The 17,326-nt window shown below is 31.6% G+C and overlaps 3 protein-coding genes across 3 annotated transcripts; 1 reads left to right on the top strand and 2 right to left on the bottom strand.

The window, feature by feature from the left end:
- The first annotated feature begins 1,168 nt into the window (after positions 1-1,168).
- LOC110626130 (zinc finger protein 1) lies at positions 1,169-2,323 on the top strand. Its single transcript, XM_021771888.2, has one exon. The coding sequence runs from the start codon at positions 1,226-1,228 to the stop codon at positions 2,063-2,065; it is 840 nt and encodes a 279-aa protein (XP_021627580.1). The 5' UTR covers positions 1,169-1,225; the 3' UTR covers positions 2,066-2,323.
- A 2,586-nt stretch (positions 2,324-4,909) lies between these two features.
- Positions 4,910-7,543, bottom strand: LOC110626046 (uncharacterized protein At2g39795, mitochondrial). Its single transcript, XM_021771780.2, has 3 exons — positions 7,169-7,543; positions 6,018-6,340; positions 4,910-5,706 (listed from the first exon to the last, which is right to left on the bottom strand). The coding sequence occupies exons 1-3, from the start codon at positions 7,406-7,408 to the stop codon at positions 5,544-5,546; spliced, it is 726 nt and encodes a 241-aa protein (XP_021627472.1). The 5' UTR covers positions 7,409-7,543; the 3' UTR covers positions 4,910-5,543.
- A 1,917-nt stretch (positions 7,544-9,460) lies between these two features.
- On the bottom strand, positions 9,461-13,544 carry LOC110625906. Its single transcript, XM_021771597.2, has 4 exons — positions 13,206-13,544; positions 11,050-11,099; positions 10,898-10,950; positions 9,461-9,967 (listed from the first exon to the last, which is right to left on the bottom strand). The coding sequence occupies exons 1-4, from the start codon at positions 13,436-13,438 to the stop codon at positions 9,539-9,541; spliced, it is 765 nt and encodes a 254-aa protein (XP_021627289.1). The 5' UTR covers positions 13,439-13,544; the 3' UTR covers positions 9,461-9,538.
- Between the last annotated feature and the right edge of the window lie 3,782 nt (positions 13,545-17,326).

Here is a 17,326-nt window from a genome sequence, read left to right as displayed (position 1 = left end):
CTATTATCACTAATCGGTTCGGTTTGATTTTTTTATCAAAATCGAACTGAACCAAAATAATTGAAATTTTTAAAATTAAAAATCAAATCGAACCGAAATGAATAAAAAATCAAACTAAAATTTCAAATTAATTCGATTCGGTTAATTTTTTCGGTTTGAACTGGGAACCCTACAAATAATCATAACATTTCACATCCTCTAAACAAGCTGTTTTTTTTTTTTCCCTAATAGATTACCTTTCAAATCGCTCTTCTTAATCATTTTATGCACATATGTACATACAATGAAATACAAATAGTGATCATTATACAAATAAATCATTACTTCTATTTTTTTTTTAAAAAATTAATCTTATTTGATAAATTTTCTCTCATACCCTTTAAAAAGCAAAAGAAACAAAAGAAAATGAAGTTAATGCCTCCCAATAAACATATACATAGAGAAGGCAATTCTAGGGAGCAAATTTGGACAAGCCATTGTTTGTATGATGGGTGTAAGATAGTATGCAAGACAATGACACAAGTATTTCCTTGAAGATTTAGCAAATCCTTCATATAGGGTTTAAAAACTCTAGGATGAGTCCATTCTACTTTTATATAATTCAGGAATCCAAAAGAGAAAAAGACTTAGTTTTTTTATCTAAGATTTTATATGTACATGTCACCAAGTCATAACCCATGAACTTATCCATCAAGAAAAGGTGTAAAACACAAAAACAAGCAATATAAAGAGACAAGAAAGTGAAGACAAAGAAAAGGTAGAAAGAAAGAAAAAACATCAAATGGGTATGTATGTAAGGAAACAGAAGGTACATGGTGTTCCTCATGAGATGTAATCAAAAGCTTCATGACACAGGAAATTGTGTGAAAAGTCTTAGTCCTCAATTGTCTTGTAACTGTAAAAAACTTGTATACATTCTTCCATAGACAAAGCTCAACATTTATTACCACATCAATTAACAGTTTATCTTCTTTTTACTATTAAAATTCATTTTTTCCGTCATTTAATTAGATTTTTTCACTTTTAAAGTGTACAAAGTGTTTGAGATTTTAAGTTCATGTTTCTCTAATTACTAAAATATTCACTTTCACCGTAAGAAAAGAGAAGACTACTAAGTTGTATTCGGTATTTATCCCTCCTTCGTATTAAAAAGAAAAAAGAAAAAAACCCACCTTCCTCCTTGCTTCATATATAAAGAGGGAATCCTCCCTTCATAATTCATCACATGGAGCCTCCAAGATCAGAGGTATGTCTTTCTGAAACTTCAAGCATCATCTCAGTTTCAAATGCTCCTTCAAACCCATCACTCAAATCCTCCATGGACTGTAAAAAAGAGGTGAAACAGTTAGCAGAAGGAGAAGAAGAATTGGAAGAAGAAGATGATGATGAACAAGACCAAGATCTTGTTTTGGATCTAAGTCTTACTAGCAAAGATTCAAAGCCAGAACTCAATCTCATCGATTCTTTTGATATGGAGTCTTCCCAGAAATCGTCCTTAGATACTCCTCAAGGTAATGAAACTGAGCCTCGAATATTCTCATGCAACTATTGTCAAAGAAAATTCTATAGCTCACAGGCACTTGGAGGTCACCAAAATGCACACAAGAGAGAAAGAACACTGGCTAAACGTGGACAAAGAATCAGTACTGGTGGCCCTTTTGGTCTTGGTCATCGCCATAACTCACACCTAAATCGATACTCTAGCATGGCTTCTCTTCCTTTGCATGGCTCTTTGAGTAGATCACTTGGAATCCAGGTGCACTCCATGATCCACAAGCCAACTTTAGTACCATCTTCCACTTTTGGTTCTTCAAATATTTATGGGCAAAATGGCTGGTCTAGAAAACCTATTGATCAGCAACCGGCAGTTGGGAGGCTAGCGCCGGAGAGCTTTTATATGGAAACTAATATGGGATCATCTAATGGGGTTGCAAGATTTGAATCTGCAAGAAAATTTTCTCCAGCTAGGGAAGGAATTGAGGGATATTGGTGGGATGCTGGTGTTAACCATTTGAAGAGTAAACGAGATGATTTGCAAAAACTTGACTTGTCACTCAAGCTCTGATATAAAAGTAGCGGCTCTTTATTTTTTACAGTTCAATTTCCTTCTTCTCTTCTTCTTCTTTGACTTTCATTATGTTCTTGGCTACTGTAGAATTTTTCATCTGTCTTCTTTAGCTGGACTTTTTGTAAATCTTTTCTTGGCTACAGAATAGTGTATGCTCCATGAAAGATTAGTTTCTTTCAGTTCTTGAATTAGAAGATTACCAAATTCTGTATGTTTGGTGTTGAGACATTGAATATTGAAGGTGCTTTTGTGCTAGCCAATTCTAAATTTAGACATTCTTAGTTGAGAAGCAACTACTCTCCTGATGGGGATCTTTTCAATGCTTTAAAAAAAAAAAAAATTTAAAAAGCTTTCATATTGATGGAAATCAAGCACGGGTTTGCATGATTTCAGAATTAAAATTTGAATCACAACAGCAACATAACTAGGAATTAATATCTTAATTATATGTAGATTTATTACAGAGAAAGAGAAAGATGGTTTAGGATATTTTATAAATTCATATACCCAGAAATCAACCTTGGATCATTCATTGATGAGTTTTCTATCCGTTGAATTTTTGTGTAGGATGATTTGGACGGTAGTGATTGTCATTTCATTTTTTTGTAGTTATATTATGTACAAGATGGTCCACTACATGTATAAAAGTTGGGACTAAAGGTTTGCTAAATGTATACAAAATGGATGGCTGTGATTGTCTAAATTTCTCCCATCTTTGACCCACCAGCAGTTGAAAAAATTGACCACCTTCTTTATTGAGAAGGTATGGATCAAAATTTTTTTTTTCATTAGGGATTTCGAATTTCAATTTTGAATTTTATTTTTATTTTTTTGGTATAAATTTTAATTGATCTGAATCAGTTGATCGAATTTGAATATCGAAAGAATATATATATATATATATATATATATATATATATATATATATATTTAGCGCTAGCTAGCCATGTGAAAGTAAGGGCACATGATGGCCCCACAGCTATGCTATCCACATCATTGTTTCTTATTAAAAATACTGTGGTTAAGTAATCTTGATTCTTACCTAAGAGATCTAAGAAATAGGGTCCACTCAAATAGTGGGTCCAAATCAAGTTGATGTATTACAATAAGATCATGTTAATCATCACATTACAATCTTAATCTTTCCAAGAAGCAATACCAAAACCCTCATTGTTATGACAGTTAATCCCCACAGAAATCTAGCAATTAACAAAGAAAGTGATAGAGTAACAAAGAGTATCACACAAGTCTTCAACTGTGAGCATGGGACATTTGGTGGGTCTTTGACACGTGTCAAAATCAGGTGGGTTGTCTATTTCTTTAGTGTTAGACTGGCTTTATCTCTTCTATATAATTTTGGGAATTAAACAAATGGGCAACCTATAATTTTGCCTCTCACTTAAGAAACATTTTGAAGAAAGAAATGGAAAGGGAAACATGTTATGATTTTGTTGAGTTTAGGTGAAAAAAAAATTGAAGCAAGAATTAGTCTTCCCTCTTAAGATCTTATAATTATTAAAGAAGAAGAAGGGATTGCTTGTCCATATTTAGATTTAATTATTAAGATTTCAATCTTTTTAAGATCATAGTTAGACCACTTATTTGTCATATTTCATCAACAAAAATCCAAATAATAAACCAGAAATATGAAGCTATCATTCTATTGTGGATTTGGAGAAGATGGAAAATTAAAGCAAGAAATGGTCTTCACTCCTAAGATTTTATGATAATCAAGACCAGATTTATCATCTTTATTTTATTTGAAGAAATAATAAAGAATTAAAAAAATATCTCCTATTAATTTTGACTTGAAGGAGGAATAGATTTAACCTTTTATATATATATATATCCCTAATTTTAAACGAAAATTCATTGTATTTGTGGTTTTTTGAAATCTAGAAAAAAATAGAATTTCTGTGCGTGTAAGAAAAAAATTAGTTTCAATGGTTCATGTCTTTTTCTTTATTATTATTTTTTTATTGTCTTCTAGTGACACATAACTGTAGCCCTAACCCTACTATAGTGCCAACTGTTACTGTCACACAGTACCGTAGTACGGACGTACTTGCCTTCTCGTTATTGTCAAATAGTCATTTAATTTTTTTTCTCGTTATTGTCAGATGGTCATTTAATTTTCTTTCAACGCTTGTGTGCTGATAAGATCGCAGCATAGTTGGGCTTATTCTTCTACCTCCCGTCAAAGATTCGATCTCAGTCTGAATACCAATAATCCTGAATTCAATCTCTCTAAGTACCAGTGATTATAGATTCAATCTCAGTCTGAGCACCAGTGATTCTGAATTCGATTTCAGTCTAATTACTAGTGATCCTGTTTAGGATTCGATCTCAATCTAGGTTTTTGGCTATTAAAAAGTTCCTAAGTAATTTGGTACCAACCTTTTTTGTTTGGGGATAAGAGCATAGATTAATCATAATCTATAACTAAAATTAGAGAAATTATTATATATACTAATATATGTATTATAGGTATTGGATAAGAGCATTGATTAATCATAACCATAACTAAAATTAGAGAAATTATTATATATACTAATATATGTATTATAGCTATTGATTTTGACCATTTCATGAGAATTCTATTATTATTAATATTCAAAATCTATTCATTACACAAATAATGATTGTATCAAAACAATGGATATGTATCAAAAATTAAATAAAAAGGATGCATCATACGCTTTCCAAATTTACTACAAGGTTTGGTAGTATGTTTTCCAATTAAGATCAAATTATTTTATATAAACTCATAATGTCCATATAAAATTTTCATATTTTTACACTACAGATTTACCGTTTATGTAGATTCAATCTGGACAAAGATTACCCTTAGAACACAGCACAACCATCAATTACGCATTCTAGATTAATTAATTAATCCTTACTTTAGAAACAAGAAAAACCTATCTACAGCTGTATTTAAAGCAAATAAATCTTTTGCTTTAGAACGAAAGGTTATCAGTTCATTTGTAAGTCGCCTTAGCACTCTGCTTGGCACCTGTCTTCAACTACATTCATACCTACACGAAATAAATCTCAAAAAGGCCTATTTGCTTGCAGAAATGATTACCTGTGATTTGGACAATTGGCCCTGTCAACCCAAGAGTTGGATGTCTGCTTCCCACCCCATCAGTTTTAACTCCATACGAGGCAAAATAACAAGCTTCTGCTTCACTTGTAATACATACTTCATCAGGTTGAAGAATAGGTTACAATCCAACATTTAGTCATTGTTTCAGCCCAGATAAGTAGAGAATATAACTTCAGCGGCACAAAACTGGATGCTCCAAACAACTTTTAAACTCAGAAGCCCTTCAATTATTCTCACTGTGGAGATCCCCTATTCAACTGCTAGTCAAATTTGTATAAGTGGCCAAAATTGAAATCCTTGTTTAAAGTTCCATTAACTAATACACAGAAGTTAAATGGATGTATAATCACAGTAAGAAAACAATCTCTACTTCTTCTCAATGTAAGACTTGACAGTACCCATCCACTTAATGTACTCAGTTCTATCTTTGTTCTTCATGTATTCATGCAAGAAAGCTGCCAATTCATCATTTATACCCCTTGCCTCCAAGAATTCATACAGTGAATCTTGCAGCTCATCATCCAATTCCCTGAAAATAATTAACAATCAGAGAGGCAGGGAAAATTACACAAAAAGAAAAGAAGAACAAGAACAAGAACAAACAGAAACAGGAAAACATCGCATGTTATGAAAAAGAAAATCACATCACACAATAGAACAAAATTTTTTATCCAATTTGTTGAAATGAGAAAGTTATTGATGATCAACTGATCAACTCAGTCATGCCGCATTCATCTAGTATCTTTTCCTACGGGATTCATGCAGATAATATCACAATTTTCCTTCAGTTGTTCAGCAAATTAAATGGGGTGTGGAAAATAAATAAGTTAACTATCATACTTGAAATCAGGACCCACATAAGCTTGAGCCGGCATCTTGTCACTTGGGCGTATGAAAAGCTTTGTAATTTCAATGGTATCCGGCCAAGCTGAGCACATGACCTCCAAGGCATTTCCATCACCCTTGGAGATATTAACAACCAAAGTAATGTGAAGCTGCACGTTGTTATTGGTAATATCACCAGGTTTTCCAATGGGAACAGCTCCATCAAACATGGTTGCTTCTAACTTAATATCCTCATTTCTTGCAAATTTCCTTTTCAATGTAACCCATTGCTCCCCTGGCCTGTCATCAATTGTGAAGGAACCAAACTTGGTAACAGGCTGCAAATTAAATGTTTATTGCATTAAGCAAAAATTAGGAGAAAAAAAGGCTTGAAAGGAAAAGGAAAGAGGATACTAAAATTCAAAATTTGGCTCAAAGCAGGAATGCTATTCAATTGACACCTCTGACCTTCATTTCTATTTCATCCCCATTCCCAAGTCAAGAAAAACAAGAATCAAGAACTACTAATTCTTTCTCTAACTTGAGTTGTTTTTTTTTAAAATACATCTGGATATAGGAAATTCACTAAGAAAATAATAGTAAAAAATTAATGTAGTTTTCGTGTTTAATTTCTTGCGTCAACTAAGCCCATCAAGTCTTCATCAGAGAGCTCATTTTCTGCGATTTTCACTTTATACAGCTTTTAAATCAAGAATTTTATAGGAATTCAATTCAATTCAATTATTTTCTTGCAAAATTCTTGTTTGGAATAAAAACATTCAAACTTTTTTAACTTGAAAATTTTTCATTATGTATATTCATAAAATAATGAATAATTTTGCAAGAATTCATTTAAATTCTTTTCTTACAAAACCATTCATCCCAAATGAGAGGTTAAAGTTTCCTTCTGATTCCAACTAATATTATCATTCATAAGTTATATTACAAACCCCATAAGCCAATTTTAGAACTCAACAACAACAATAGCCATACCCATCCGCATCCCAGTTTTCAAAACCCAAAAAATTGAAATTCTCTAGGATTTTCAAATTTCAACCATTAATTTCATTTTTTTTCTTGTTATCATCAATCAAATAAAAAAAATAGAAAAATTCAACATAAGCAGAAATTGAAGATATTTAAATAAACACCGTATGAAATGTTACCTGCTTGGGAGGGGCACGTTCTAACTCATACTGGATCTCGTTACGAAGGAGCCTGAGGACATTATCTTGAAAGGCGGATTTGCGCATTTCTGATATGTAATTTCTGGCAATAGTTGTTTGCACTAATCCCAATTTGTCACGGATTGAAATGGGGTTTTGGTGGGATTGTTTTAGCTGAGGAAATAGAGTTTTAGGATGCTGGAGAAGGGTTCTTCTTAGAGGACGGATTAAGCGTGCCATTTTTTTACAGGTGAAGAAGAAGAAAGGAAGTGTTTTTTGAACACCGAAAGGGTTCAGGTGATTTCAGTAGGGTTTTAGGATGTCGGGTTGTGGCGCCCGGGTTGATATCCACGGGCTTGTTGGGGTTGAACCATCGTATATCCACCTTACTGAATGAGCTCAAACGATCAGTCGTTTTTAGCGAAGGTAAACCGCAGAAGCCATTCATGAACTCATAGAAGCTGAAATTAGAGCGCGTCTCGGTTCAAATTGAAAAATTAAATCAAATTGATTGATTTTAGCTCAGTGATGATTAATTAAAATATTTAATTTAATTTAATTAATATTTTTTAAATTATTTAATTTTTTATTTAATCTAATTTAAATGTATTAAATAACTAACGAATCGAACAGACCGATTTTTCTATGTACTATTATACTAATTTTTATTCAATTCAGTTCGCAGTCTAAGTAAAATCTTTTTTCCCTCTCTTATCCAACTCAGCCAGCAGTTCAAGCTCAAACGTGTTAAATTTATAAATTTCAATTTTAATATAATCAAATCGAATTGATTTTTATCCGTTTAATTCAATTTGATTATATTTTAATAATCAGTTTGGTTCAATTTTTAATATTTTTAAAATTCATTGTACAGCTCTAAATTAGATAGTGCCTGTTTGGACTTTTTGGTACATTGATAATTAATACTTATTTTCCCCTCTGCCATAAAATTATTCTATATAACAGTTATTTATATAATAGCTATGTGTTAACCATTGATTATGGTGAAATCTACATGAGACTCATTATAATTAATGATTATAATATAACCATTACACATGCAACAATTGTATGATAAAATTTATATTAGTTTTAAATTCTTTTACCTTATTTCTAAAAGCTCCCTCCTCCCCCAAATATAGCACCAAGAGATCATGTAGAAATATGAAAATTCTACAAAACAGAGAGAAGATAAAATCAACAAGGCTAACCAGCAAAAACTGGAGACCAGACTAGAGGTAAAACTCCACTTTCCACGTACATTAGAACAGAGAATACTTTTGATTGTAACAAATATATAAAAAATATATAACACCCTTGTGTGCATAAGCCAAGCATAGCCCAAGACTAGGTTGTTATATAGATTGAAACTGTGCAACATGAGTACCCCTTCTTTCCAATTTGCCTATCGCCTAAGAAAGGCTGTTCAAATTGGGTAAACAAAAATGCTATGCAGTGAATCACTGTGGTGAATAATATCATAATGGGTGTAAAAAAAGAATGAAATATATACAAAATTATATAACTCAAAATGAACTCAAAAGTGCATAATAAAATATAAAAACTGAATGAATCATATTCATTTATATTCTAACTATTCTGTCGTAGTGTCACTAAACAACTTTATGGAATTGCAAAGTTCGCAATTAAGCCTTACCCTTAACATGTGATATGTTAGTTCAGAGGTTCCTCCAAGAAAGAAATAGACGAACGGCTAAACACTTGAAGTGAAAGATTGGAAATAAGGGCTTAAGCAACTTTAAGCATCCAATATCTACAAAACATTGTCAATAATCACAACTAAGAAAAGAAAAATGGAATCTGGCCAAAACTCCAATTGGAGCAAACAAATACAAACCCAAGAAGAAAAATAATTCAGTCCGTCCAGCAAACAGCCCTTTTTTTCTTAAATACCTGCACGTGGAACTCTGAGAGATAAGCAATGTCCAGCAAACATTCCTTTTTTTCTTAAATACTTGCACGTGGAACTCTAGAGATAAGCAATTTAGAAATGTTAAGCATTGCGTCTATATGATCTATTTCAACCAAAAAAGGGCAAGACACTCGCACATTCTTAGGCAAAACAGCCTAAAAATCAGATACGTGCTATGTTAAAAATGAACTCTTTCCATTCTACAGAATTTATAGCTAGGCTTGATAATTCATTTTGTAAGAAAAGAATTCAAATAAATTTTACATAATCATGCATATTTTACATTTCTTTTAAAATGAAAACTATTGAAGTAGAGAAGAATTTTAATTTTTTTTTCTTCATTCTAAACAAGAGAATTGAAAAAAGGAAATCAATCAAATTTGAATCCTTGCAAAATTATTGATTCCAAACAAAGGGTTTACAAATTAGGTGTTTCTTCATTTCTTAGTTTCTTTAGAAGTTCCTACAGTTTGGGTCTTTCCATTTTGATCTTGCAGGGAAGCACCAGGTGTTGGTGCTAATCCAGTTACCTTCCCTTTATCTTGTACTGGTTCTCTAGATTTCTGTTTGCCAAGAAGGTCTTTATCCAAGGATTTGCTTGGTTCCGATGTGCTCTGGGCTTCAGCAGATTCAGTTGGTGCAATGTGTTTTACATTACCAATGTCTTCCTGGTTTTTTGTTGCATAGTCAGTTGATTGTTTCTTTGAATCTACCACAATTTCCTTGATAGCTTCCTCTAGCTTATCCAGTCTCACTTTCACCTCTAAAAGCTCTGGATCAGATCTAGCTTCTTTTTCTTTAATCGCTTTTAATTCCATCTCTTTTGCTTTTTCCTCTTCCTCTTTCTTCTTTTTCAGCTCAAGTTCCTGTGCTGATCAATATGGTATTCAGTTATCTAACAAGGTACTTTAAAGAATAGGTGGGAGAACAGCTAACCTTCACAGCATCACTGGGAAAAAAAGCAGGAAATTTTACTTGTACAGTATTGGATAACATCCATTAAAATAAACTGCTTAGTTCCCATTCTTGTGATATTTTAAGGTATCAAACTATCCTTCAGAATGGCTAATGAAAACCAATGACAGCAGTCACTGCCAGAAGATTGACATCAATGAATTGTAGGGGGCCTCCAGAGCATTTAAAAGCTTCTTATAGAAAATTGACAATAAGGAATTTAAGAAAAAAAAAAAGAAAAGAAAAGAAAGAAAGAGAGAGGAAAATGATTTTCTAAGAAATTTGGTTTGAAGATATCATTAGAGAAACCCAAAGAGAAAAGAAAAAGGGAATGAAAAGGAAAGAGGCTTAAAAACCAATAAGTTGAAATAAGCTTCACCTTGAATAGGTTTCGTGAACATGTATCAAAATGACTAGAAAACTTCAGGTTTCAGTTGCATTTCAATGAATAGACTAGATCATGTAGTTCGTAAGTATTCATAGCATGAAATTAATGTTTGTCAGCCTAATGCAGGCATATATGAGGTTGAAGGCTTTTTTGGCCACAACATATATAGGACACTTTTTGGATAATAGTTAAAAGTCTATTATATGGGAATACTTCTTTTCAAGGCAGGAAGAATAGGTAAGTAATTTCAACCGTCACATTTGGACCCAAAAAAATAAAGAGAAAAATAAAAAGCTGCACAAGTATCCTTTTGACGCTGTAAATCACATGCAAAGATATATTTTAAGAAAACAAAAGGAGAATATTCCATGAATACAAAGAGATAAGAGTCAAATGTATATATTGATCCAAAAGAAAATACTCAACATCTTGCAGTACTAGACAATGAAGTTACCTCATCCATTTTTCTCATTTCATGGCGTGCATATTGAGCCACCAAATATACAGCTGCACAGAAAATGCCCTCTTTTAAATAGAAGCACCAAACCAAGAGATATTTCAAAAGTTTCAAATATGGTAACATGCTAAACTTGTAGGTTTAAATACCTAATGAAGGCAGGCAGGCAAAGAAGAGTTGTACCAGATGAAAATCGAGCCTGAACATAAAATGGATACGTGCAAGTAGAAGTCATTAAAAAATGAAATAGAAAAGTCAGGAAGCTAAACAGGAATCATCGACCAGCACGTTTAGATTAGGGAGACAGTTCAACACTCCATAACCACACTTGAAAAGTTAGGCCTCCCTATTGGATCTCCAGGAGTTGCCAGAAATTGATCTTAGAAATTATTTTTAATGCATTACACTTTAAAGTAACATCTTGATCCTTGTAGTATGTTTACAGTCTCACAAGACGAATAAAATGGATTTAGAAAAAAAAAAAAGGAAAGAAAGGACTTGCTAGAGAAAAAAAAGTCTAGAAAAAGGAAATTGGTCATCTACACCATTCTTTCAAGCAATTTCAAACCTCAGCTATAAATGGGAGAAGGTGGTGGAGAAGGGTAGAGATAATATTTATGATTGAGTGCCTACTGATATCAAGTGGTGTGGATGCATTCTGGAAGATCCTGTTTTGCCTTTCAAATCGCTGTATTCACACCAAGAACTCTGCTAAGCAGCAAAGCAGAAATGAAATTTTCCTTGGGATCTATTTCTTATCTAGATGGTTTGATAAAATAATTAAAGAACTGAGATAATCAGAAGAATTCTTCTTAAGAAACCAATATATTGACTTTACATTTTTTCTTCTCTTTTGAAGTGAAAAACCAAAAATAAATGTAAGGTAAATAAAATTACCACTACAGGGTGAATAGTTTCTATCAATAAGTTCATCCTTGCCCTGTTTTGACTGATAATTACTCTAAGCATGAGGCATTTTCTGTATCTGAGCTCAACATTGCAGACACAGTATCATGCGGGAATTCATATCTCATGCTTCTTCAGAGCACTAGGGTATCCTTTGCCAGTAAATCGTCAAGACATTTAATTTTTATCCTTGGTAATAATATATAGAAAAATAAACAAAGTTTCAAAAAAAAAAAAAAGAAGAAGAAGAAAGCAATTATGCATAAACTGACTGAAAAAGTGGAGAACAGAAAATGCGAGAACAGCAAGCATTTCCATAATTTTAAAATAAAACATCTAACTGAAATTATCCTTGAGGTAAAAGCTTCTACAACATGACCCCTTCATAATTTGGTAATTATTGCTACTGTAGTGCAGTGGGTGATGGTTCATTGTACACTAGTGATGGAACACATGCTGAATCAGCTCAAGACTATTTGCTACTTTGATGCACCACTGGGATACAAAGCACAGTATCAGACTCAAGTTCATTCATCCTGCCTAAGTTTATTTGAAACTAACAACATAAAACCTTGAATAGAACAACGCAATAATTTGAAACTCAAATGCAGCATCTTTGTCTGACAAGCTTCGATCACTGAGATGCTTCCATGCATGTGAAAAAATAGGAAGAAGGTTAGGGAGGATAGAAGCAGCATCAGTGGCTTTTACCCAACCATGACTATATGTTAAGTTCACTAGATTGTAGATTCTATATTTGTTTTAAACTGAACTTTATTGATTGAAGCCCCTTTTATCCTTCAGATTATGGTACTACGTAATGGATGTTGCAAATTGACTTTTCTCAATTTGTTTCCTTTATATAAATAATGTAGAAAATGCACAACCACATTTGAAGTTGAAAAAGATATCAAATTTGCACATGACAAGTCGCTTCTCAAGTAAAATCATAGGTCTTCTGGGAACTTTGAATAAGCTACTGAACCACATGTGTCAAGTTATGGATGGCAAGTAAGCTATCTTAAAGAAAGATGTTGCAAAAGCATCAAAGTAAAATAACGGTGGCTCAGTTGTTGCCCATCCATCCCTTCCGACTCTACCCACCGATTTCCAGTTCCAAAACGACAAACTATAGTCACACGGCGGAGGGGAACCCTTACCGCTGCAACTAAACCTTCCATCTCACGTGAGAGATTGCTCAACATATATACAAGCATTAAATGATTAATACAGATAATGGCACTACATACAGTTTCGGAGCTTAGCATCCATAAACCAAACGTATACTATAGCATGTTCGACAAAATGTCTAAGAGAAACCCCAGAAGGAATCCGCATTAATTCTGTATCCTCTTAACAAATTGAAAGGCCCAAACTAAAAGGGAATTGAAGGCAATACCCGAACTTCTTTTTCTTGGGGGGTTCAGTGAAGAGGATCTTGGCGGAAGTCATGAAGTCGAGCTTGTCCAATTGACGATAGACCTCCTCGTATTTACCAACATTTGATTCGATCATGTCCCTGCTGCTGCTGCTGCTGCTGTTACTATTGTTGATATTGTTAGTGGGTTTAGTGCAAAAATGCCTAACGGGAAAGAGATTGAATCGGGCAAATGAGGGTCTGGCGCGAAACATTGTTTTTCAATTTTGTATAGAGACCAGCATGGGCGAAAAACAAATGCGCATCCTACAGAGCGTCTCCAAGAACTGGTTGGGCGCAGCGTTGAATGTCGTACTTTGGGTGATCTACAATACGTTTCGAAACTTATTAAACGTCTTTAAATTTTAATTTCGCAGACTTTAACTCTTTTATTTTTAGCATTTAAAAAAATAAGTGAATTAGTTAAATGAAAAATTAAATTATTTTAAGAAAAATAATTTTATTTTTTAAAAGAAAAAAATTACTTTGAAAATTTTATTAAAGTCTCCCAATATAAATTTATTAATATATTTTATTTTTAAATTAAAATTAAATAATAAAAATAAATTATTTATTAAAAAATATTTTATGTGAAATACAAATTATTTTTACAAATGAATGGAACTTTAATTTTTAAATTTTATTATTTTTAACAATCTTACCTATTTTTAAAAAATATATTAAAATATTTTTTTTTATAAAAATATTTTAATTTTTTCTTAACTATTAATAGCTAAATGAACATACAAAAGAAAATGTTTAGTAAAATTATAACATAAAAAAGTTTTAATTAGTTTATGATAACGTGTGAGAATTGAATTGTTAATAATCACATTATGTAAAGATATTTTTGTATTGTATATATTTAAAAATTAGTGATTTTAGCACTCAAAGTCTTAATTTGGTGGTAAGTGCATCCGAGTAAATTTGAGAGATCTCAGGTTTAATCCCCACTCTCCATTTAAAAAAAAAAATTAGTGATTTTAGTTAAAGTAATAAATTTTATTTAATTTTTTAAATATATATTTTATTTATGTTAGTCAATTAAAAATTAAACGACTCGTATTACTAAATTAATATATTTTTCTTTGTTAATATAGATTATCTAGAAAAATGAATTTATGAAACGGATGAATTACGTAAATTTACATTAGCAACATCCTACACCACCGTATTTTTTATTTTAATAATTAATAATCAAATGAATTATCAAGTTTATTTCACTATTTAATTAGAAAAGAAAAATCATTTTTAAATTTTTTATTGGTTTTTCCTATAATTTAAATTTTAATGTGACACCAATTCATTTTTAGTGCAATTGTAAAACACTAGTACTTTGATGAATCAATCTCCTAATTTGTCCTAAACCTTTAAATATTATGTGCATGGTGATGAAAGCCGAGCTCTGGACGCACGAGCATCACTGAAGTTCAAGTTAAAAAGACTGGGTCTGTGTTTTAGGAGGGCTTAATATGCTGTTTATGCTTTATGCGAGCTCAAGGTCTCTTCAGGCGAAGCAGACTAGATTCAAACCTGTCTGAAAGGGATCTAACTTCAATATTCGTTAACCTCCGTGAAACAATAAATCCCGTAATGTCCGGAATCGTGTCTAAATGGCACCGAATGAAATTAAATTGCTGCATGACGAAAGAAAAGAAAGCAATATATTTATACATACAACAAGCGTGAATATAATAGGGAGGTACGAGTACAGAATGACAATTACACATCACTAAAACACAAAAGAAAAATAAAAGAATACATAAGAAAAATAGAAATTAAACTTACAAAAATATATTCTGATCTTTATCTGTTATTGAATTTCAAATTATCAATTGGTATCGTCTGTTGGAACTAAGGAAATCTTATGGTCACCGAAATTTTCATTCTCATACACCCACTGAGATTCACATGACCAATTACTGTGAAAACCATACAGAAATTACCTTAAACGACCTGAGCTCGACTCAAGAAGGCCCACAGTTATCGTTCTCTAGCTCAACCGCCCCAGTAAATTAGCCACCTATGTTACTTAACCCTTCACCAAGCTCAATCCGGACCTTGCCTCGAACCTCCCTATCTGATCAAGAACTGTAAAGTATGACTCGCCAGTTATAAAACATTGCCTACTAGCTAGACTAGATGTTACGGCAGAGAGGACTCAGTACCCCGTTGAACAGACCACCTGTAGCCGAAGGGCTCAATATCAATTAACCCTAATACACATTGAACTATCAAATCCCCCAACAGAGCAGTAGGAGGACAGAAAATGGAGACGGGAAAGCAAGCAGAGGAAATGAGCCAATAGCCCGAACTAGAGGCAGTATAGCAAGAGAGCTCATTGAGAATGATGAGACTGAGAGCTACTCTTCTAAGTTCTCAGAAAAGTGGGAGAGTGAAGAGCTTGAAAGAAGCTACCGCTTGGAGAAAAGGCCCAAAAGGAAAGATGCAGACATAGATCAAAAGTTAAAAAGATTAAAAAAGCAACTATTGACAAAGTTGGGAGCATAGGACAACAATAGTCCTCTATTACCAATATCATTGCCGTTTGTAAAATGGATTCAGCAGGAAACAATATCAAAGAAGTTTATGATGCCAACTTTAACAGTTTATAATGGGACAGAAAACTCTCGAAAGCATGTCTTAAACTACAAGACGTTCATTGAGTTGTAGACTTATTCGGATTTTCTAATGTGTAAGGTCTTTCAAACTACCTTAACATGTAATATCCAGCTAAGTTCCAGTGTCAGAATTCTAATCTTCCGATAGAATCTCCATTAGAGACCGTAATATCGAAGCTAGAATCTCCTTAAAAAGGGTAAAATAAGGTTTTTATAAAAAGAATTTGAAGATTTTAAAATGAGGGGCCTAAAAATTTTCTTACTTTTAAATATGGAACCACATTATAAATTAAATTTTTTTTCAAAACAATATTTAATTAATTATAACCATGTGATCTAAATTTTAAAAAAAAAATAATATTTTCATTTTCATCACCCACCAATAAACAAATTTACAGTTTTTTATAATTATGATAAAGTACTAAATTAAAACATAATTATAAAATTTCAAAATTAGCTCATAAACCAACCAGAATCTGGAAGCTAATTTCACATTTTTCTAGGAATTTTGACTCTTTTGTAACCTATGCTTCCATATCATCATCGTCATGCTTTCGCTATGAGGTGCTGGGTTCACCATTTGATTTAGTTTGATTTTATAAAACCATCATGTGATGGATTTGATTTAAAATTAAATTAAATTAAATAAAATAAAAATTAAACTTTTAATATTTATAAAAATTAAATTAATTTGATTTTAAATAAAAATTAATTAAAATTAAATTAATTTGATTAAGTTGATTCAATTTTATTGATTTTATTTTTCATAAACTTTTTATTTTTAATATTTTAAAATTTAATTCAAATATTTTAATTTTTAATTATGATTTTATTTTTCTATATTATTAAAAATAATATACTATTATTAAAAATAATATATTATGATCATTAATTAATTTAATTTTTTTATTAAAATTAAATTGAAATAAATAAAAAATTAAATTAAAATTTAAATTAATTTAATTCAATTAACTTTTTTAATTTAAACCGATACATCTATTTTAGAGAAAAAAAATGGAAAAGAAAGATTCTTTTTAATATTAATTATTTGTATTTTAAGATCTCTTAATTATGTTTGGCCAAATCAAGCTTTTAGTCGTTTTGTTAAAAAAAATTACCTCAAGTATTTTTAGTGTTTAACTTTTCTTTTTATAATTTTAAGTATGTGTATTATTCAGTTTATAGCAAAATTATTATTAAATTTATTTTTTAAATATAATTTTTATGTCAAATTAAATGATTTATTATTTGATTTTTTATTATGAAATCTAAAAAATTAGGATTTTTGAGTGTGTAAACTTAATCTGTACATCACATTTCATCTTTTATTCTCTTTTTTTTATCTTCTCATTACGCATAACCGTCACTTTTCTACGGTCTCACTTGTTTTTGTCATATAAAACTGTACAAATGGACATACTTGCTGTCCGTTTTTATTAGACGGTCATTTAATTATTTTTCAGCGCGTGTATTGATAGAGTC

This window comes from Manihot esculenta, chromosome 11 (genome assembly GCF_001659605.2).
Source record: "Manihot esculenta cultivar AM560-2 chromosome 11, M.esculenta_v8, whole genome shotgun sequence".
Lineage (NCBI taxonomy): Eukaryota > Viridiplantae > Streptophyta > Magnoliopsida > Malpighiales > Euphorbiaceae > Manihot > Manihot esculenta.
Note: the sequence above shows the minus strand (reverse complement) of the source record. Positions and strands in the feature narration are given on the sequence as shown.